The 22,969-nt window shown below is 46.5% G+C and overlaps 1 protein-coding gene across 4 annotated transcripts in view; it reads left to right on the top strand.

The window, feature by feature from the left end:
• The window catches only part of AGAP1 (ArfGAP with GTPase domain, ankyrin repeat and PH domain 1), a 676,738-nt gene that overhangs the window by 283,020 nt on the left and 370,749 nt on the right, over positions 1-22,969 (top strand). For all 4 annotated transcript variants that reach the window (XM_036766640.1, XM_036766638.1, XM_036766642.1 and 1 more), the window contains 3 exons: positions 13,902-13,987; positions 17,292-17,433; positions 20,527-20,661. In XM_036766640.1, the coding sequence (XP_036622535.1) occupies positions 13,902-13,987; positions 17,292-17,433; positions 20,527-20,661 (363 nt within the window). The remainder of the gene's footprint in view (positions 1-13,901; positions 13,988-17,291; positions 17,434-20,526; positions 20,662-22,969) is intronic.

Genomic DNA, 22,969 nt, shown 5'->3' with positions numbered 1-22,969 from the left:
CTCCAGATGTGCCCGCGTTTAGTGGCTCAAATGTCTGAGCGGAGCAGCCAACCTCTCGGATGTTGTCACGTCCTTACCGGGCTGCTGGGTTCCTTTGGATGTGGTTTTCACTGGAATTTTATGTGGAGTCTCCAGGCATTGTCACTCATGTTCATTCAACAATCGTTATTAAGTAGAAAATATACCAGGTACTGGGGAAACAGACAGAATCAAAATAATACCCCCCACCCCCTCCAGGAGCTTCCATTCTACTGAGGGCATCCACCATGTACACAGCATCAGTCAATACAAAACAGATAAAAAGTAAAGTATTAAGTAATTTCATGAGAGTATTAACACGAGAGAGTTAGGGGGGCCCTCTGACAGGAGGTGACACCTGAGCTGAAGGAGCCTAGTTGATATTAAACAGTGAGTGATAGTTTAATGAATTAAGGTGGCCAGAAAGTTGAGTCACTGGTTCTACCAAAGTATGCTCAGAAGGCCAGTGGAGTAATACTCTGCTACTGCACTGAGGTCTTTGAAAAAGGAAAAGGAAAGAAAATTACATCCAGCTGTTATTTTTAATGAAAACGACTGAGGATCCTAGCTATAGAACTGGAAGGAACCTCAGAGTCCTTCTAGCCCAATCCCCTCCTTTTCCAGATGAAGAAGTTGAATTCAGAGGTCACGTGACTTCCCCAAAGTCACATAGGCGGAAGCCTCTGAGGTGGGATTCCAATTCAATCAGTGACTCTATAGCCGGTGTCTTTTCCATTCCACTTCTTAGGACTAACTGGGTTTTACAATTTTAAAGTATATCTCTTACGACAGTTTTTTTTTAAAGGTTTCTCAGTTTCCTTTTAAATAATAATTGATGACTAGGCTCAGGGAATATCATTTCTTATGGCAGCTTCAGCTGTTTTGTTTTTTGGTATAGACTATTCCATTCTCTTTCATAGTTCTTGTGACTGAAGAATAATCTCATGTTATTTCAATGCCCTTTTCCTTATATTTGAAGGTCACTCTCTTGGCTTCTTCCAAAATTTTTTATTTCTCATTGAAATTGTTAAATTTAACCACTGGATCTTGGGGCTCGAAGTGTGTGTTTTATGGGTTTTTTTTCCTGCCTTGTGGAATTCTCTCTATTGACGCTTTGTTGTCAGCATTCATTAGTTCTGGCCAATTTTCTTGTATTATTTCCTGCACTGTAGTATTCATGGTTTTTAAAATTTTTCATGTTATTTTGGAAAGCAATAATCCTTAAGTTATTTCTGCACATCCTGTCTTTTTTTTTATCCTGTCACTTTTGCTTAAGTAATTGAAGGAAGTCAGCATATCAGTGTGGAGAAAAAAAAAGTGTGAACCTTTTAATCACAGAACCAGAGTTCCAGTCCAGGTTTTGCCCTTTCCAGCCTGTGTGACTTCTAGCAAATCACTTCACCTCTTTGGTCTCAGTTTACTCACTTGTAAAAGAAGGACTTGGACTAGATGACATCCAAGGTCCCTCAGAGAGCTTGACCTGTGGTCATGTGAAGCTGGGATTTCTTCCCATCTGTTCATCTTTGAGGGGATGCAGAAGTGTTAAGTGCCAAGCACTGGGGATGCAAATTTAAAAAGCAAAAAACAAAACTGAGGCAATCCCTGCTTTCACAGACCGAGCACTCTGACTGGAGGAGACAACAGAGGCGTACATCATCTTTCCTGAAGAATGTCACATGTGAAATAACAGTTTGAAAAGGAGTTTGTGGGGTGTGTGTGTGTGTATGTGTGAAAGAGAGAGAGAGACAGAGACAGAGACAGAGAGGGAGGGGCAGAGGAGAGGAGGGGGCACACGTTAGCAAGTTAAAAATCAACTGGACTTACAACAGATTGGATGGGGCTGGGGTGAGAGAGATCGAGGAGTCTGGAATGACTGCTAGGCCACTCGCGTGGGTGACTGGAGGGATGATGGCAGTAATGGAGAAGGTAGGAAGAGGGGAGGACTGGGGGTGGGGGAAGATAATGAGTTCTGGCAGCATCTGCTAGGGAAACAGCAGAAAGACTGTTGAGCCAGTCATCTGCCTTTCTCCTTGCCGATGAGAAATTCTAAAGTCTCATTCTCTTTGGAAGTTTTTGGAATTCAACAACCAGTATTTTATTGAAGAAAAAATTGATCTCTGTTACAGGAGCTCTCACTTTAGTGCATTGGTCTATTGATGAAAAAACAATACTCTTTGGAACAAGTGCATTCCCTTGTGAAAAGGGCACTAGCCTTTGCTGACGCCCCCATGCGGCTCGTCCACCTCTGAAGGATGTGAGCGGTTCAGTGTGCTTTTGTTTATACACACTCACTTCTCTTATCATCAGTATTGATTTTCTGCGCTAAGTGCTTTCAAGCTCAACGTATCAGGTTATCAAGCTGCAGTGGAGAAAGGATTCCAGATTTGATTAAAAATAATTTTTAAAAGCTCAGTTTGAACTTTCTTCCAAGACCGAGGCATTTATGATGTTGAAGGCTGATTGACCTAAACTATCTATCCTGTTAATATTCCCTAAAAAGTATTGCTGTGATTATTGATCCTGAATCCCCAAGGTTCTTTTTAGATGTTTATTGAGTCATTAAGACAGTCGTGGACATGCACAAGTAGCAAGATTAATTTCGTTATCTCTTGTCTAGTGCCATCTGACACTTTTTATCTTAGAAGTGATGGTGTTCCCTTGGTGGCCTCAGGTGACCCAGTGTATTCCCTCTCCAGTTCATCCACGGTCATTGACCTGGAGAGTTTTAGACCTTAGATTTCGCTGCCCCGAGCACCCCAATCTTCTCCTGTTACTAACATTGTCTGTTCACGTCTCATTCCACTTCATGGTCTTGACAGTAAGTTAGAGAGCTTAGAAATAAATTGGCAGAGCAGATGAAGTGTGATTTAATTACATTTTAGTAAACAAATATGTTACCAATAATTATGGTTCCCATCCATGAAAATAGTAGTCCATCCAAAATTCCTGTTAAATGTCACCGTGTTGGACTTTGCCCAAAGCATGATTTGAACATAACGCTGGGTTTTCTGCAGATTTTGAATGCGGCTGAAAACTCAGAGACAGGAACAGATAAAAATGTCTTCTTTGGTCCTTGGATGATTACAAACTCTAAGAGGAAAAGGGGAATGGATGGTCAGAAGTTGGGCTTTGGGATCTTTTCTGACTTAAAGTAGCCTCATCATTTTTTAAAAGAGGAAATTGGCCTAGGGTCTCTCCAGCTCCACGTCCTAGGGAATCATCTGGTCTTCTCTTCCAGATTTGCCAAGTGCCACATGGTCTTTGCAGCTCTGAGGATCCGCAGCTACCCTGGGTCTTCCTCCTTGCTTCTTGTAACTCTTCAAGCTCTGCCTGGGCACATTATGCAAAACAGTTTACAAAGTGGCTTGAATCTCCCTGCCCTTTGCCAGGGTATTGGTACAAACACCCAGTCAAATTACCATTTCCCCTCTGACCCCCTTTTCTTACAGAGATCTTTGGTATCTCCTGTGATTTCTGCCTGAGAAATTCTCGGGTTGGCCTTGGGGAGAGATGGGGACTTTGACACCCACACCCCAGATCAGACTGACATATGTGTGGAGGGGAGCGTCTTGCAAATGGAGATTTCTGGGGAAGTTCTTTGGGAATTCCAAAGGCCAACCTCAGGGATAAAACCATAAACCCTATGAATTATGCTTGGCTCTAACTTTGAAATAAGGAGCTAAACCCCACTCTGTGCCTGCTCCAGGGTGTCTGAGGCTTCAAGACAAGAACAGCCCGGGGAAAACTAATTAAATAAAATTAGTCACAGAGGTCTTGAATGAAATGTGTGCTACATTTAGTATATCTAGACCAAGTGCCTAGGACAGTGCTTGGCACCAGATGGGCCCTTGATGGGCCTTGTCTTGTGGAGGACACCTGAGGGACATTGGCAGCCACACATAGCCTGCCTCCTAACAGTTGCGTTAATCACAGGCACAAAGATCTTCCAGTGTGAGATGTTTGTTCCTAGTTTGCCAGGCTGCCTGGGAACTGGCATGCCCAAACTCTAAGTTAGTACTGTCCTCATCTAGTGGGCCCATCTGTGAGATAGATCAGGGTGTCTGATGGATTGCCCATTTCCTCTGGCAGCCTGCCTCTTTATTCATATGCCGTCTCCCCCCTCCTCTTCTTTCCCTTCCTCTCTTTCCCCTCTCTCCTTCCTTTCCCCTTCTCTCCATCCCCTTTTGCCTTCTCTCTCCCCCTTCCCCATCTTTCTCTCTTTGCTCCCACCACTCTCTTCCCTTTTTTTCTTTCTCTTTCCCCTATCTCTCCTCTTTTCCTGCCCCATTCTGTTTCTTTTTCTCTCTCCCCTCTTCCATTTTTCTTCCTCTTTCGTTTCTCCTTCCTCCCTTTCAGCCTTCTCTCCTTTTTCTCCCCCTCTTCCCTCACTCCTTCCCTCTCTCTTCTCTTCCACCTCTCACCTGTCCTTTATCTTCCTCCCTTCTCTCTTTGTTTTCTTTCCCCTTCTATCCTTTCTGCCTCCATTTCTCCCTTCTCCCTTTCTTTCTCCTTCCTTTATCTCCTTCAGTATTGCTCCATCTACTTTCTCCACTGCCCATAAACATGCCTGGGTCCTTCCATCCTTCACCCTCCCTTCCCATCAGCCCCTCAAGCTGCCGTGCTGTCTCCTCCACTCTCCTTTCCTTCTTGGTGCTCACTCAGCTTGACCTTTCGTAGAGACTGGGACTCTTTGGGCCGCCCTCTTCTCCTGTCCTCTCCTTCCTTTCTTTGTATGTGTTTATATAGCCCTTCCCCTCATTGTCATCCATTTTCTGTCCCCAAGAGGGGTGTCTCCTGGACTTTTGTCCTGAGCCTCTCTCTCTCCTTTTCTCTTTATCATCCCTCAGTTTGGAACTTTTTAGTCATCTCTAGTCTGACGTTTCTGGTGTGCTGGGCCTGGTGGTAGAAGCTGGGAGGTATAAAGAGCTTGTCTCCAGGGACCTTCCCTGGGGCCTGGGGCCTGGGGCACCCGGGCAGCACAGGACGGACATACAGGTGTAGAAAGGCTTCCTAGCCCGGGGTAGGGAGTTTCCAGTCCTCTGTCAGAGGCTCTCTAGATGTGTGACTGTGGATGAGTCACACAGCCTCTCTGAGCCTGCAAGATGGTCCCTTTCCAGCTCTAAACCTCTGATCCCACGTGTCTATAATCTGACAAGGAAAACTAGGGAGCAACGTGAATTCGATCTTTAGACATAGGTGGGAGCCAGAATATGGGCTCGAAAGGCCAGGCTTATGAGCCTGAATTTTTAATTAGAGGTGGCTACATAAAACAAATACAGCTCCTGAAACACTCATGACAGCTAGAAAAAGTGGTTCAGTCACATAGCACTTGGGTTCTAATTCTGCCCTGACACTTTACCAGCTGGGTGACCTGGGGCCGGTCACTTAACCTCTGCCTCAAACTCTGCAGTCTATAGAGTGGAGATGACAGTACGCCCCAACCCCACCCCTAGGTTCTTGTAAGGAAAATACTTTATAAATTGTAGAATTCTGCATAAATGTGATGAATTAGTACAGTTTAAATACCTAGTCTTCCCTAACTCAGGCCTTGCTGCATCCTCTGAGACCTTGTGACCTACCTACTCATAAGTCATAAGATAATAATTAATAATATAGATAGCATTAATACATAACTTTAAGATTACAGAGCACTTCACAAAATTATCTCATTTAATCCTCACAGCAACCCGTGAAAGTAAGCGCTATCTGCATCTCCATTTTATAGATTTAAAAAATGAGGCAGACAGTGTCTGAGGCCAAATCCGAACTCAAATCATCCTGACTCCAGGGCCAGTCCTCACTCTGTGACACTGCTTAGCTGCCTCCTAGAGAGTGGATCTGTAACTAGAAGGGATGTCAGGGCCTCTGTTCCAATCTCCTCATTTTAAGCCACGATCCAGAGAGACCAAGAGAAGCCACACAGGTGGTTAGTGGCAGAGCTGGCATTCGAACCTGCGTCCTCTGCCTCTTTATGTGACACTGTCCCTGCCCCTCACCTGACTTTGTTCCTACACTGTTCTCTGTGTCTCTCCCTACTCCCCATTTTACAGGTGAGGAAACTGAGTCCTAGACAGGGTGAAGAGACTCCTCCAGTGTCACTTGGGGACTGAGGCAGGAGTCAAACCCAGTCTCTCTGAATCCCAGCCCAGTGCTCTCCACCTGGCACCCCACCCCTCCCATGCTGGTATTCATCCTGAGTGCAAATCTTCCTAGTTCTGACCTTGCCGACTTCCTGCCTGATAGAGCTCCTTCCCTCCAACCTGCAGTGGTTCGGAGGGGATTTTTTTGTCCCCTTTCCTTTCCTGTCATTATTGTGCTCAGATTTGGCAAATCCAGGCGTGAAGATGCCCTGTTTGGGATCCCCTGGAGCAGGAAGTCATTTTAAGCAGAAATTAAGACCAAGCGAGTCTGTCCCCAATGCCTCCTAGCACTGGGTGCAACTACCGTAAAATCATTAGAATTCATTAATCTTATTACTTAGCCGTAATCCTGTTAATGGAGAAGTGTCTTCATCTATTCTTAAGTCAGCAGCCCGGCCATATTCCCTTTTAACTTTCAAAGCCGCCTTTCCAAGAGTATTGGACCTCTCCACCCTTGCTTGCTGTCCTCAAGGTCTCTCAGGCCAATTTGTGAGGACACCTACATCAGCTCTCTGCCTTTGTGCAGGCCTGGCCAGGAATGTTCTATCTTCTCATCTCCCCATCTCAAAATTTGGATTTCCCCTTGGTCTTTTGTTACTTAGAATCTTTCTTTCCTCCACAAAGTATCTTAGATTAATTATGGGTCTCCCTGGTCTATTCCCACAGTAAAAATGTAAACTCCTTGCGGGCAGGGGCTGCCGTTTGTTGGAAGAAACCCAGCCTGGGGTAGATTGGAATCCCAACTTTGACACGTGCCTTGTGAAATTGAGGAGTTCCTTTAACCTCTCTGGGGCCTAGCATCCTTTTCTGTAACCAGCAGTATCAAAGAAAGAAAAAGATATTGGAACTTTTGCTTGGGTAAATGACTCTTCTGCTGTTAGATTCTTTATAGGCTCATTCGTGAGCTTTTAAATAGGTAAGAGAAAACATCATATTTAGGGGAAAAATTCTACCAAGAAGCATTTTGATCTCATCACAAGTTTGGCACTAGAGTTGCCTGTCTGAGGGATGGATCCAGGGTACCTTGTGTCCTATCAAAATGGTTCTCAAACTCCCAGGTCTGAGGACAACTTTGGCAAAAGAAGGAATGTTTTAACATCCCTCCAACTAAGGGGAGACATCAACACGGCTTCTAATCTAGGATGTTGGCCACATTGTTAACATTTTCCAGGGGAGGCCGTCTCCAGCCCCCCCGATCCGTATCTGGCCACTGGACCCAGGTGGAGGAGAACGTGAGGCTGGTGACTGCACAGCCCTGCCTCACTTCAATCCAATTCACTTGCCAGTCATGGCATCATTTTCCTGATGTTATGTCCTCTTCCAGAACGGAGGACAAGCGTCAACAACAGAAACACAACCTTCCCTGCAAATGAGAGGCTTGAACTAAATGGCCTTTGAGGGCCCTTCTGCCCATTTCTGGGATCCCTTTATCCCCAGCACCAAGCACAGTGCCTCACACTTAGTAGGTGCTTAATAAATACTTGTTGGGCCAGATGTTTGCTGAAGTAAATTAACAAAACTATAAGACCAAAAACAGCATCAGTTGACATTTAGTGCTTTCCAGGCTGCAAGGAGCATCACCTACCTCTTCTCACTATAGTTTCCTGTCCACCAGGCTCAGGTCATTTGTGGGAGCCTAAAGATGGCAGGGCATCACTGAGTGCCTAGAGCTCCTGCACCTCTCCTGAAGGCAGGGAAGGGCTTCCTACTGTGATGGGGCCTGAGAGGAGGCATGTCAGACGAAAGGAACCTAAGTGTAACCTAATATCAGGCTGTCTCTTGATTCCTTCTGATACTATGGATATGATACTCTGTGGACCCACAAAACAGGTGTCTGAAATCACCAGAATTGTGTTTATGTCTCTCTGCTTCTCTTTGAGGGAGTTTAGGGGAAAGGTAGGAACGGCAGCTTGGTCTGGTGGCAATGATGGGTTGTGGCCAGGAGCCTTGGGTTCGAATCTCAGCTCAGACACTTCTTAGCTGTGCGATGATGGGTGTGTTCCCTGAGTTCTCTGTCCCATCCTCTATAAAATGGGGAAATAAGCCTTGCACTAGTGACCCACAGTTCGATTAGGAGGAAGATGGTGTTCTGAACAAGTCCTCTGGAAATGTGAGATGTAATTGTGATGTGTGTATGTGTCTGGCATGGCCTCAAGTGCCCTCACTGCCTTGTTTACCTTTTTCTGGAAACTGTAAATATGTCCTCTTAATAATACTCAGTTCTGTTCTGACTCCCCCTTACACACACACACACACACACACTCTCTCACTCTTTCTTTTCTCTCTCTTTCTCCCTCTTTCTCCCTCTCTCTCTCTCTAACACACACACACACACACTCACATATATACACACTCCCACACATACTCTCTCACATACACATACACTCACATACACATATACACACTCATGCACACACACACACTCTCACATACACACACATGCACTCTCATACACACACACACACACTCATATACACATACACACTCTCACATATATACACACTCCCACACATACTCTCTCACATACACATATACACACTCATGCACACACACACTCTCACATACACACACATGCACTCTCATACACACACACTCATACACACACACTCTCTCACATATACATACATTATCTGACACATACACTCTCTCATGTGCACGCACGCGCACACACACACACACACTCTCTCTCTCTTTCTCCCTCTCTCTAACACACACACACACACACTCTCTCACATATATACACACTCCCACACATACTCTCTCACATACACATATACACACTCATGCACACACACACTCTCACATACACACACATGCACTCTCATACACACACACACACTCATATACACATACACACCCTCTCTCACATATACATACATTATCTCACACATACACTCTCTCATGTGCACGCACGCACGCACGCACACACACACACTCTCTCTCTCTCTCTCTCTCTCTCTCTCTCTCTCTCTCTCTCAGTCTGTTCCTTTTGAGTAGATCCATCCCACCACATATTAGGCAAAATATTACTCCTTGCATCGGGTTCTCAAGTTCGCCTCGCTTTGAGTTATTTATACTTTGTGTTTAGACTACTGAAGCTATAACCTCCAATGATTCCTTTCTTGGCCTTTTGTCTCCTGAAAATTGGCTGGCTCTTTGCAGGACATACTGGCTTGCCTGATGGGATGGTAGCCTGCTGGCCTGTGTCAAGAGGGACCCCCCTTAGGGCTGACTCTTCACTGGTCTCAGCTACTCTTGCTACCAGTTCTGGATACTTAGGGGTCTCTGAAGGCTGTCATGACCTTTCCTAGCTCACAAGGGCTTGACCCAGTCTATTCTACTTCCAGAGGCTTATTTGCCTCAGATCAGCAAAGAAAAAAGGACCAGGCATCACACCCTCAGAAATTAATGGCAGTTAGGTAAAAGATGGAATGCACCATGAATTTGTAATGGGTAACACTAGCCGGATTTCATTAATTTCTTCCATAATACTCTGGCATATTGTAACAGGATTAGAGAATTCAGAGTGGATAGGTTTTCCAGGGATGAGGATTCAAAGATCAGAAATGCCAGGTCCAGCATCATAAGGAATTCAGGGATAGTAGGTCTTGCAACATTACTGAGACAAACTACAGCAGGAGAGATGGACATGGATACAAGGTCCAAGTGGAGAAGTAGAGATGGGCTATAAGAATAGGTATGGACCAAAGGATCAGGATTCATGGGAAGGGGAAGTGGGAGGCACAGGAGGCTGGGAAGACCGGCTGGGTGAGTAGAATCTTAAAGTTTAATTTTGTAGAGATGATGCAGTTGCGGCAGTGGGTGGAGGGGAGGTCTAAGGGGTAAGCGCATCAGTATGTGACTAAAGTAAGGCAGCGAAGGAGGCAGGAGACATGTGCTGAGATTGCCAAAGATTTTTTTTACCGGGAAGAGTGGAAATCTTTGAGAATATTGATTGGCAGGGAAGAGGATGGAGAAGATCATGAAGCACATTCCAAAGTCACAGACACAGTTGGGGTGTCCTGGAAGTGGGTGGATGATCCATAACAGAGACAAAGAAGAGGGTTGCGCTGGTGACAACATGAACTTCAAAAGGGAAACTTGAATGAGAGATGGTAGTTAAGGCAGTGGGAACTAAGCAGTATCTTCACCCCTCTCCCTGCTAGCCCCAGGAGTCCAGTAGAAAAGGCTTCAAGGGATATGTCATGTTTACTAGGAGAGACCAGTTACTGTTAAAATAAAACCCCGGTCCAGTACTAACAGCTCACACTTTCAGAGTGCTTTAAATTGTACAGTTTGTTCTTCACCACACTTTGAAGTCGGTGTTACTGATGTCACTGCCCATTTTACAGATGGGGAACTGAGGTTCCTAGAAGTGAAAGTGACTTGTCTCCCAGCACATAGCTGGTAACCGAACGCAGTGGGATTCAAACCCAGATCTCCTTGTTCCATGTCCAATATTTGAGCCATTCTGCCCTATTGCCTTTCTTGAAGAGGTAGAAAAAGATATTGATTGAAATTTCTGAATATGTGTAGTAATATATGGACAGTGGAGTGGAAATTCCATAGGTCATAGTGGAATGGGATAAACAATGGCAGGTTTGGTGTTGGAGTGGGACTGGGGAGGGGTCGGGATGGTTGGAGTAACGGTGAGGACTGGAGAGTAAATTGATGAGTCTCTCCTTGCACACATTGCGTGGATACCAGATGAGCAGTATTGAGGAATCCAGGAATCCCTACCTGGAGGTGGATGAGTATGGCTTGGAGAATTAGTGCCTGTGTGTGACTCCAGGATGGGTCCTCCCTGGTGGCCATTGCACCTTGATCCTAGAAATGGCTACCAGGCAAGGTAATGGAGATACCCAAGTTGGAGACCTGGGACGGTGGTCAGCCTTCCTCTGCGGGGTCACTGTGGTCAATGGCAAAGAGACCTGGGTTTCCCTGTAATCAAGAAAAATTCCTCTTTTCATTTTTTAGAACTAAGAACTGCCTCCAGTTGGGGCTGAGCTGTTTGAACATCTATCCCATGCCTGTGTTTGGGACCTGGCATTGTAGTTAATACAGTGGGGTAGTAGAAAGCTTTGTTCCCAACTTGCAGCTCAAGGAAAAACATATAATTAGAGGGCTCCCTCCTCCTGGTTTTCTTTTGCTGTTTTGTCACTTTTGGAGAACATTTAATTCTTCAGTTTTCTTTCCCAAGCTTATTTCCCATGTTATTTTTCTAGACCTTTGATTTTCATAATTATAGGGAATTCCTGTTATGGAAATAGATACCTTTTCCAGAATCAGATTGGCAGTTGTCTCTACCCTACTCTCTTAGAGAGTTGTCTGGGGATCTGAGAAGTTAAATGACTGACTTAGCTTTGGTTAAATAACCAGTAGATGTTAGAGGCAAGACTTACTGGAGACTTCATGGCCTTCCCTGTCCTCTATACCATGCTCCTGCTCTGTCCTCACATAACTTGGGCAAAAGATGAATAGGAAAAACCACAGCTAGGATTTGACTTTTGTCTCGCGCTTTCATTTTGTAAATGAGATGCATGGAAACCACACGCTGTCAGTAGGTGAGAGACCAGTAGTCTTTGTGTAGCAAGGGCAGTCTGCCACACCTGGTCCTGCCAGCTTTGTGTTCCCCACCACCCCATAATCAAGTTTTGTTTTGTTTCAAATCAGCACAAAAAGCTAGAAAGAGGCTTCTTCGTCATCCATCAGCAAAGTGATGTTCTTGAAAAGTAAATATGCATCATTAGGGATGGAAAGGATGTTGTGTCCCCTCTTCCTTTGATGGGTAAGGAAAGTGAGGCTTAGAAGGCAGATGGTGCCATTAAAGATCATCATCTCATAGATTTAGAGCTGGATGACATATTGGCCTTCTCCGATCCAACCCCCTCATTTTATCCATGAGGAAGTTGAACTTCTGAAAGACTGAGCAACTTCTCCAAAGTCACAGAGGGAGTGTAGTAAGTGGCAGGTGCAGGATTCTAACCCCATTGCCCTGATTTCAAAATCGAATGCTCTCCTTTGTGCACGTGGGGATAGAAGAGATCCCCAGATTCACCTAGAGTTATTCTGCCTGCTAAACAAGTGGCTTAGTAGTCAGCCCTCAAATGTGACAGTCTCAACAGTTTGCTGACTGGAAGTATTTCTCGTGAAAATGGTGGTTGCAAAGATTGTTAGCTTCTGAGGCCCATCCACAGCTGTCCCAGAAATCGTGCTTGGGTCAGCACCAAGATCCTGAAGCCTAAAGCCCTGAGTTAGAGGCTCTCGCTGCCAGTGGGGTTCTGGGGCCAGAGTGGGAACTCCAGCTGTTCCAACAGCTGTGGTGGTAAGGGAGAGCTTCAAGGGGACAGGGCATCCAATGGAGTAACAGCGTCTTGTGGCAGAAAGGTTTTGTGTTGAGGCCAAAACATAGTCATGGGAGTTCCCTTGTGTCATTCCCTGTGTTGATGGGGAAGGTCTTGATCAGAGACGTTGGTTAAATGAAGGTGCGACAACCAAGGGGCTGAAGGGGGGCTGAAATGATATTGCTTGGCTGGGAAGGGCCGTCTGCTCCCAAGGAGAGGAAGTCAACCCCTGCTCAGGAGATAGGCAGTGGGTCACTGGCTGATCTTAGTTTAGTTGGAGCTATCCCAAAAGACCTGAAGAAGACTGGCCATGTTCTAGAATCAGTTGAGTTAAGCTGCATGAGGGCTGAAATATTTGGGACTCCCCTGGGAAGGGAAAGCGTCCCTAGCCAGTGGCTTTGAAGTCAGTCTATTTCAGGGGTGGGGTGGGGGGTGGGGCAGGGACCAAGTCAGTTTCAGCCACAGTGTCCCTCATTTGGACAGATAATGGCCAGCTGTTTGCAGGGAGTTGTCCTAGATAGGCTGGCTGCCTTTGCTTCCCTGGGTCCCCTGTCTGAAAAAAAAAAAAAGAAAGAAAGAAAAAGAAGAGTTAAGAGTGGGAAGGAGCCCTTTCACTTGGGTAAGGAGCCCTGGATGACCTTCATCTCTCTAACCCAAATCAGTCTGTTGCTCCTACTGCTAGCAAGATGCACTGCTTGATCCTCACCGCGTAGTCCAGAGACGTCATCACCCTGTAGTAGCGTTTCCTTTTTGTCTAACATGTGTGTAGTATGACAGCATCCCCCTCTAATTGTGCCCTGTGAGTACAGAAAGTGTCACCATTCTCATAATGTTTCATGTTTTCCTTTCTGGAGTCAGGCTTCTCGTGGGGAGTAATACAGTTCCTCAGCAACGTCCTCCCCTCCAATGAATCCCAAAGACAACCTAGGGAGGGTGGGGCAGAGGGGTGGGTGACAGAGAGAGAGAGAGAGAGAGAGAGAGAATGAGAGTGAGTGTGTGTGTGTGTGTGTGTGTGTGTGTGTGTGTGTGTCTGTGTGGTGGAATGTGGGGCAAAGCAAATCTGGACCTGCTTTTCCTAAGGGATGATCCATCATCTCTGAAGGGAACTCCTACCCTGTGGGGATTTTTGAGATTACAAGGTAAATGATCCTGGAAAGTGTTCCCTTTCACCAGTCATGAACCTGGGATCCCACAGAAAGCCAGTAGCTACAGATTTGAATGCTTGTGGGTCTCTAAAGTCTGGATCTGGCCATTCTCATAAAACTCCTGGTATTGCTAGAGACCAATGTTGAGCCCTGGGGCCAAGCTGAGGTTGTATTTTTCCCCAAGCGGAGCCTGAGTCTGTTCAGCCTTTTAACCCTTCCCCTTTCTGTAACGAGTTTTCCTTTTTGTGTGACAGGTGGGAGATTCAAGAAAGAAATAGTTGTTGATGGGCAAAGCTACCTGCTGCTGATTAGAGATGAAGGGGGCCCTCCAGAGGCACAGGTGAGCACGGACCCAGCCTGAGCTGCAACCTGCCTTTCCTATAGTCATGGAAAAGAGTCTGCATTCCATCTAACCAGGTCAGGTGGGATCTGGGGAATTTGGATCAGATCTCCGGAAATGAATGAAGGCAATACTGGAAACCCTAAGAGAGGAGGTATAGAATTTCTGTGCTGACTGGGAGTCTGAATGAAGGTGCCTTCTGAGGTCCTTTGTGAATGGAGAGCTGGCTGAGACCACAAAGGTCCAACGTCCTCATTGTCCAGAACAGGGAACTGAGGCTTGGCAGAATGAAGTGACTCATCCGAGGTGGTCAGATCCTAGAATCATGGACTTGGGTAAAGCCAAAGACTTCTGGTCTAATTCTCTTATTTTGCAGATAAAGAGTCTGACATCCAGAGAGGAAAAGACCCCTCTTGCCCAAGTTCACTAGGCAGTAAGTGACAGTACCAGGAATTCAAGGCAGCAAATTCCCATTGCTTGGAATCTAGCTCCAATTATAGCCCCCTTTCTAGGGTTCCAGACTGCATATGTCCTTCTGCCTCTATGATTGGAGGAGGGGAGTGTCCCATGATACTAAAGGGTTCCGAGGGTTATGCTTCTCAATTTCATGGGCTTAGACCTCAGAGGTCATCAAATGCAAACCCTCCTTTTTCAAAGTGGGGATTACCCTGTGCTTCCCATACAGCAGATGTCAAGGGAAAGAGGAGATTCAGAGGCAAGGCTGTCCAGGGATGTGGCCACAGTAGAATGTGCCTGGGGCAGGGGGGTCTGACCTAATAGACCATGTGGTCTTTTGGAAAAAGTCATTGGGTTGAATCAGGAGGCAGCTTGTGCCTTGGTTTCTTCTTCTGCTAAGATGCTGGGTACCTCAGTGGTCTTAGCCTCCCTCTTGGAATTTTCTAGGTGATTTATTGCTCTCCTTTTTATCTATGTGGGGATATTTAAAATCTCATTCAAATGCTCCTTTTTTAAAAAAAAAAAATTCAGGTGGTAGTTCTCTGCCAGAGAAATGTTTGCAAAATCATTCAAATTTTTGGGAAGATGGGCATTTGGAAAATTCAAAGAAAGGGTAGTGTCTGAAAATGTCTTATTTTCAATGTTATTGGGCATTCCGTTAATTGTGTCTGCCTCCAGGCTCAATTCCGAAATTTATTTCAAGGAGCTTGAAGCAAAAAAGTAGAAATGAGATCCATCGTTACTGTCTTGAGCTCTTACAGCAGCACAGGCTACGGAAGGTGACTTTTTTTCTTCTTCCCTTGTTCTTCCTTTTGCCTGGAGGGAGCAGCCAGTAGAAGCATTAGATAGCCTATGGGACCAGTCATTCTGTGTTAGAAAGGGTTGTGCCAGGGATAGAGCACTGGACTCAAAATCAGGAAGCCCTGAGTTCAAATCCAGCCTCAGACACTTAATATCTGTGTTACCCTAGGTAAGGCACATCTCCTCTGCCTGCCTCAGTCTCCTGATCTGTAAGATGGGGATAATCATAGCACCTATCTTCCAGGGTTGATATGAGGATAAAATACTATTTGTAAAGCGCTTTGCAGGCCTGAAAGCACTATATAAATGTTAGGTTTTTTTCCTTGCTTTTTAAAGATTGGAAGTGGACGAAGCCAATAGTCACTTACTAAGTGTTTTAGACTGAGAGGCAAGCCGTGTTCAACAAAGGTTTTCCCCATTCTGTACTGTCCACCTTAGACTCAATGACTTTTTGGGAGTAATGACTCCATCTGTTCTAGGTGTGGTTCTACTTCCCCTGTTGCCACAGGGTTGGCCACCAGACCCACTCTTAGCCGTGGGAGCAGGTTCTCTGACCCTTGCCTGGCTCCCTTGTGTCTGTGTTCCTCTGTGGGTTTGAGCAAGTACAAGGAGTTGTTGAGCAGGGAGCTGGCTGGCACCATGTGAGTCGGTTGGGGGATGTGGCAACCAAAGCCCTCCTGCCATCTCAGGCTGTATTAAGAGCCGGAGGGCCTCCAGGAATGTAGAGGTGTTGATCAGCAGCCCCCTCAGACCCATCTGTGGGCATCGTGCTCGCTTCCAGGCACCATACTTTAGGAAGGTATTTGATAAATGGAAGAGACATACTACCAAGGAAGTAGTGAAGGGGCCTTACTCCATTCCATATGAAGATCATTTGAAAGACATAGAAATGTGTAGCCTGGAGAAGACTAGACTCAGGGATCCATGATGAACTGTCTTCAAGCACTGACCTTTGGGAAAGGAATGAGCCTAGTTCTGTTTGGCCCCAGCAAGTAGAACCAAGAGCCAATTGGGGATCATTGCAAAGAGGCAGACTTGGTCTAGATGTCAGGGCAATTTGGCTGTTCTAAATTTGGACTAAGCAGCCCCAAGAAGTGGTGAGTTTGCCTCCATAGAGGTCTCCAAGGAGAGTGAGTGCTTTTGAGCCATTATCTTCTTGAGTCTCATAACAACCCCGAGACCATTGATCTCCCAATGAAGAAACTTGGGGCTTAAGAGAAATGGACTGGACTTCTCCAGGACCCCTCAGTAAGTTGCATCAGTAGAATTTGAACACAGGTCCTCCTTGCTCTCAGTTCAACACTCTTTGCAGAACAATACCCTTCCCTTTATTAAAATATTTCAAATAAAAAGGAACCATGGGAGAGAGTTGCATGGAAGCCAATTTCAGTTTGTGATCAGGAAAAACTTCCTGACAACTAGAGTCCCCCTTGATTGGAGTGGGTTGACTTGGGGTTTGTGGGTTTTCCCTCATTGGAACTCTTCTCACAGTGGGCAGATGAGCCATTGCTGGGTAAGTTATAGAAGGGATCCTTTCCCAGTTCTGGGTTTTACTGGGTGGCCTCCGATATCCCTTCCAATTCTGCTGATCTCCTCCTTCAGTAAAAAGCCCAGGAGCCATTCTGATCCAAATGTCTTCACTGCGGTATCTGTGGAAGAACTGAAGTAGGACATTGTCCACCACCTTTACAACTCAAAGCTGCTCACATGGAAAGAATGTTTCTTAGTCCGTTTATTTCCTAGAAATCCCTGTGACATGAAAGCATTACATAGATTGCCCTGTTTGCTCAAAGCATCATGACAGTTTCATATCACTGTAACTGATCCCTTGCCTTTGTAATTAACAAATTCATCCAGAAAATTTCTTACACACACACACACACACACGCACGCACGCACGCTCGCTCACTCACTCACAGATAGTTACTCATTTTTCTAAACAGTGATGTTTTCTCTCACATGGGATGTTTGTATTTTTTCAGCTGTTTCCAACCTGTTTATCACCTAATTTCCGTTTTTTTTTCTCTCCACCCACATCCCTCCCCAGTTTGCCATGTGGGTGGATGCTGTTATATTTGTCTTCAGCTTGGAGGATGAGATCAGCTTCCAGACAGTTTACCATTACTACAGTCGAATGGCCAACTATCGGAACACGAGTGAGATCCCCATGGTACTGGTAGGAACTCAGGGTGAGTGACCCAGTGATTCCAAATATTCTGAAAAGAAGCTACCATTTGGTTCACCATTTTTATGAGCTGTGTCTGACTCCAGAGCTAGTGGGAAGGTCCCTACTTACTGTGAAAACTGTAATAGTCATCATTCATAAAACCAGTGATATTTCTATATCCTCGAAGGATTTCAAAAACCTTCTCCATGTGTTATCTCATTTGATGGTCACAAGAACTCTGGGAGGTAAGTGATATTGGTATTCTGGTCCCCGTTTGGGGGTGCTGTGATTTGGAAATACGAAGTACTCATTGTCACTGACCTGTGTTATTTTGGTGCGCAGGCTGTGGGAGAACAAAGAAATCCACAGAACATCTTAAAGACTGGTTTTGGCTAATAGTTTAATTCTTATCCCTTCTTACACTCTCTGTATTTTAAAAGTTCTCTTCATGCCGTGGGTTTTATATTGCAGCTACTTTGGGAAATCCTGCCAGCTCCCTTCCCCACCCTTTGAAACAAAAGTAATAGTTAAGTGAAAACAACTGATATTTTTATCGTATCTGACAATGTCTGGAGCATTCTGCCCTTATATCCCACCGTAGCCCTGCCATGAGGAGAGAAGTGGGTTCCATTATCGGTTCTCTGAGATCGTTGCTGGTTTGTCAGTTACTCAGACTTCCTTCTCATGTTCTTTTCATTTATGTTCCTGTAGTTATTATGTGTTTTGTTCTCCTGGTTCTGCTTATGTCACTCTACATCAGCTCATAGAAGTCTTCCCATGCTTCTCTGACATCCTCATCCTTTTCCTGCTCTTAATGCCTCTGGAAACCTTTCAGAAGCCCTTGAATTCTTGTCCGTGTGGCATATATTTGGCATATATAACCCTAAATTCCCTCCACCAATGCAGGTTCCCCAAGCCCTCTAAACCTCTGCTCATGGTCTTTAAGGGTTGCTGTGGGGCCCCTCCTAGTCTCTCCCCCCCTACTCAACACCCACAATTATCTTCCTGGGGCCCCCTCCTAGGCTCCCCTCCCCCCCTACTCAACACCCACAATTATTTTCCTGGGGCCCCTCCCAGGCTCCCCCTCCCAGGCTGGTTCTGGGGATGAGCACATCTGAACTGAGCTGGGCTGCTTCTTGGCCAGCAGCCACCCTGGAAACTTCCCCAGCTTGAGAGAGGCTGCCAGCACTTTGGTTGCAGTGGGCTATAATACTAGTAATGCCAACAAATAGCTCACATTTTGTGAGACTTTGAAGTTTGCAAACATTTTCTTATTTGATCCTTGTAACAACCTCCTGAGGTTGGTGCCTTTATCCCCATTTTGCAGGTAAGGAAACTGATCAGTAGTGACTTGCCCAGGGTCACACAGTGCCTGGTGTAGGAACGTGGTTTCAGGTCTTCCTGTCTTCCAGTCTAGACTTGTTCGGAACTAAGCCATGTTAGAGAACAAGGATCCACAGCGCCTTACAGTGGTCACCAAGGCCCAGTGTCCTCCCCAAGGCGGCATCTGTACAGTGAACAGCAGAAAGGCATTTCTAGCCCTGTTCCCCGGCTCCTGAGCCAAGGTTCTCACCACTGCCCCAAGGTGATGACACGCCTTGCTAATTAGGCCCTGTGATCAGCAGATAGGGGACAAGGCCTTGGAAAGAGAAAGAGGCCATTCATGAAGATCTGTTGATGAGGAGGCATCACAAGGCCCTAGAAGAGCATAGCCCCCCACTTGCCAGATTTGGGGCATATCCCTTAACTTGGCCTCACTGTTCTCATCTGTAACAAAAAAGAGGTTAGACCAGGTGTCCTTGAGGGCTCCTTCCAGCCCATAATCCCTGGGCTTCAGTTTCCTCCTCTGTAAAATGAGATTGGACTAGATCACTTTCATGGACCCTTCCAGCGAATTGTGGTGCAGAGTCCCTTCTGTGGCTACAGTAGCGATTCACGTGCTAAAATCGTTCGGTAGGAAGAGGCTTTGGAGCCTTCTCAGGTCCACACAGCCGGTGACCTCCTCATCTCCTCCGGGTCTGTCATATTAAAGGGTATTTCCTTTGCCTCTTGCAGGGAAACTCTTTGTAAAAGAGAACGTGGCTATCACAATAGTCCCTAATCCCTGCCTGCACCTCCCTCTAGTGGCGTAACTTGAAATAGCATCAGCCGTGTTGTTCCCAGCCCAGGGAAGGAGGAGGTTGAATGAGTGACTTTCTGATGGTTATAAGCTCATCAGATCACAAGAGGAGGCCGGAGGTCACCCCAGAGGCCTTCTGTCCATCCCCTCCCTCAGAGGAAATGCCTGGCAGCTTAAAATCCCACGTTTGTGGGTTTCCCAAGAAGACATTTGTATTGTCCGTTCTGTTCTTGTATCCCTTGATGTCCCAGCGACTCTCTTCCCATCCCAGAGCTTTCCCTCAAAATTTACTGAAAAAGAGGAACAGATGTAAGGTTCACAAGACCAATGGATATCTTAAAGATCTGATGTTCTGTGCTTGAAGCGTTCCCCACCCAGAGCCCCCCACCCCTGCAAAGACCCAGGCTGGAAGGCTCCCTCCCGCCCCCTCTGTGGCTCCACGCTTGGCCATTACAACTTCTCATAATTCAGGCTCCAGTTTCCTCCTCCTCCGAGGTCTCTTTCGGATCTGTATTTGTGACTTCAATCAACAAAGTCAAACCATAGGATTGTATGTGAAGTGATAAATTTCTGCTACGTGGGGGTTTGGGAGCCTTTAGTGGATAGAGCACTAGACTTGGATTCAGGAAGACCCGAGTTCAAATCCAGCCTCGGGCACTAACGGGGTGCCTCCGGAGAAGTCAGTTAACTTCCCTCACCCTCCTCACCTTTGGTAAAGTGGGGATCATCACCTCCCAGGGTTGGTACGAGGATAGAATGAGATATTTTTACAGTTCATTGCACACCTTAAAATGTTCGATGAATGCTGGTTAATATCACCGTTACCTTTCTGAGCGTATTAAATTTAATGTAATAACAGAACTGCCCCATTTGCGTCCCCGTCTGAGCTTCCTCTGCTCTTGTGCCTGTGTCGTGAGGTGCTTGGGGCTCAGGCTTCGTACGTGTCTTCACAGTGTTTGTTAAATGACGTTTTGATCTTTTACTTTTTGGTCCCAGACGCGATAAGTTCCAACAACCCACGTGTCATCGACGACGCTCGAGCGCGGAAACTGTCGAATGACCTGAAGAGATGCACGTACTACGAGACATGTGCGACCTACGGCCTGAACGTGGAACGCGTGTTCCAAGATGGTAAACTTTGACGCCCTTGTCTGTCTTGTCTAGATGTCTGTCGTAGGGAACCCTTCTGAGAGATGGCACCTGTGCCTGATGGCACCTCCACCTTCCTTCCCCACCTGTAGAGAGATTCCCAATAACACATGGAAGCGAGCGTGCCCACACGCACAACGTATTGATAATAGAAATGGGTCTTTGTCATCCTTGCTTCCTCTTGGCGTCTGAGGGTTGGATATGGACTTGTGAGGGGCAGGCAGGGCAGCCTCTCGAGCACCTTTAAATCATCCCCGGCCAGAATTGCACTTAAAAGATCTAGGGAGTTCATCTTTTTGTGGTCAGTGCCTTCAGTGACAAAGATCCTGGCCTGGGGCCTGGGTAGGACTTGGTAGATGGTCTTTGTGAGTTGTTCTGAGGCCTGTTCGATCCCCTGTGGCCAAACCTGCCGCCGAGTCCCTCTAAAAGGAGCCAGGATTGTCCTGGGATGGCATACACCCAGGTCATCGTGGGTCCCGTTCTGGGAAGCCTTCCCATCCTGGCAGGTACAAATGGAGCTTGTGCTTTGCCTTTGAGACCACAGTGAGTCATCAGAGGGTGGTTAAGTGGAGGGGGCAGTAAAAGCATATTCTTTAACCCGTCTCAGAGTAGTTTCTGTCAGCCAAAAGGTGGGGACGTTTTATAGACCGATGCAAACTTGATGACCATAGATTCAGAGCTGAAAGAGACCTCAGAGGCCGTCATTGTTACACATGTGCAAACTGAGTGCAAGGGAGGAGAAATGACTTAGCCTCCCAATGATACACAGAGAGAAAGTATCAGGCGGAATCTGAATCCACATCAGCCGACTCTGGAGCCGGGTTCTTTGCTGAGGTCAGTGGATGGTTTTCCCAGTTGCCCTAGGAATCTGTGTGCCAGCCTCCATCTCCCCTAACCACCCTGTCCTCCCATCCTCCCACCTCTTGCTTAGTTCTGGGCCTTCTTTGCAAAGATTAGACACGCAAGGTCAGTGTTCAGGGGAGAGGCGTTGGCTCAAGGGTTTTGAGGTAGAAGGCCTTTCTGGGCCATCTAATTGTCATCCTGCTTAGCATCACAGAAGCCCAGAGAGGGAGATCTTCCTTCCATTGAGAGATCAAGGACCTCTGAAGCTGGAGCCATCCCATTCACACCATCCCTACACACAGATTATGTTCTTCAGGAAATGATGCTCAGGAGGAGCAGGGATGGCAGCCCGTGTGCTGGGAGATCAGCTGTGTCCTGGCTGGCACCGTGTTAACATGCTGTGGCCAAGCCTCCCACACTGCCAGATCCTTCTGGCCCATCATCCATGTCTTTTAATGTGAAGGAGGCCCCACTTCCCAAGTTGCTGGGTTCGAATCTTGGGTCTGCTCCCTTACGACCCAGCTTACGCTGTACTGTATGTCTCCTCTCAGAGCCTCATTTTTTTATCTGTAAAATGGGAGGCTTAGGGTGAGAATCCGTTCTCTGCCTTTTGTTTTAATGTCAGGGCTGGTCTTCCTTTTCATACCTACTGTGTCCTTTTCCCTCTTCCTTCCAAAATCCCTTTTCTTTGTAAATCCTTTTTCCTTCTCTCCCTAGCACTCCCCCCCCCCCCCCCGGACCTCCCAGTGCCCATATTTTTCCTGAGAATCCACTGCTGTTCCTTAGTCTCGTTCTGGCACCAGATTCTTTCAGTATATAATACCTTGAAGATTTCACCACCCCAAGGACCAGAGCCCTGTTCCCTGACAACGCTCCTTCACCTGGAGAAGCATGACTGCCCGGTGGAGGGACACCCTTCCCCCTTGTCCATCCTGAGGTTCTGGCCAATTCAGCAGGAGCCCACCTGGCATTGGAGCTTTAGGCCATAGGATGTCTAGAGCCTGAAGAAACCTCACAGACCATCAGCTGCAACCTTCTCATTTTACCAGTGAGGAAATGGAGGCCCGGAGCAGTAAAAGGGTCATATAGGGAGCAGGCCTCAGAGGTGGGATGTTAAGATGCTGTTTGACTCAGTGAATAGAACATAAGACCTGAGTTCAAATCTGGCCTTAGATGCTTACAAATTGCTTGACACTAGGTTAGTCAATAAATTTCTCTCATCCTCACGTTTCTTCTTTTAAAGGAGGGTCTTGGACTGATTGGCCTCCATGCTCCTTCTGCCTCTGAATCCTTGATCCCCTGAGCCCAGGGCCACTGTTACTTCCCTGTTTCCTGTTTCTGCTCGATGCTGCGTTAATCTTCCATTTTTTTACCAGCCAGAACTCCAGCCCACAGAGTGAAAAAGAACCTTCTTGGCAGTTGTGAATGCCTCTGAGCCTTCTGGCAT

The sequence above is a fragment of the Trichosurus vulpecula genome, chromosome 7 (assembly GCF_011100635.1).
Source record: "Trichosurus vulpecula isolate mTriVul1 chromosome 7, mTriVul1.pri, whole genome shotgun sequence".
Lineage (NCBI taxonomy): Eukaryota > Metazoa > Chordata > Mammalia > Diprotodontia > Phalangeridae > Trichosurus > Trichosurus vulpecula.
The sequence above is the reverse complement of the archived record's forward strand: the minus strand, read 5'-3'. Positions and strand labels throughout refer to the sequence as shown.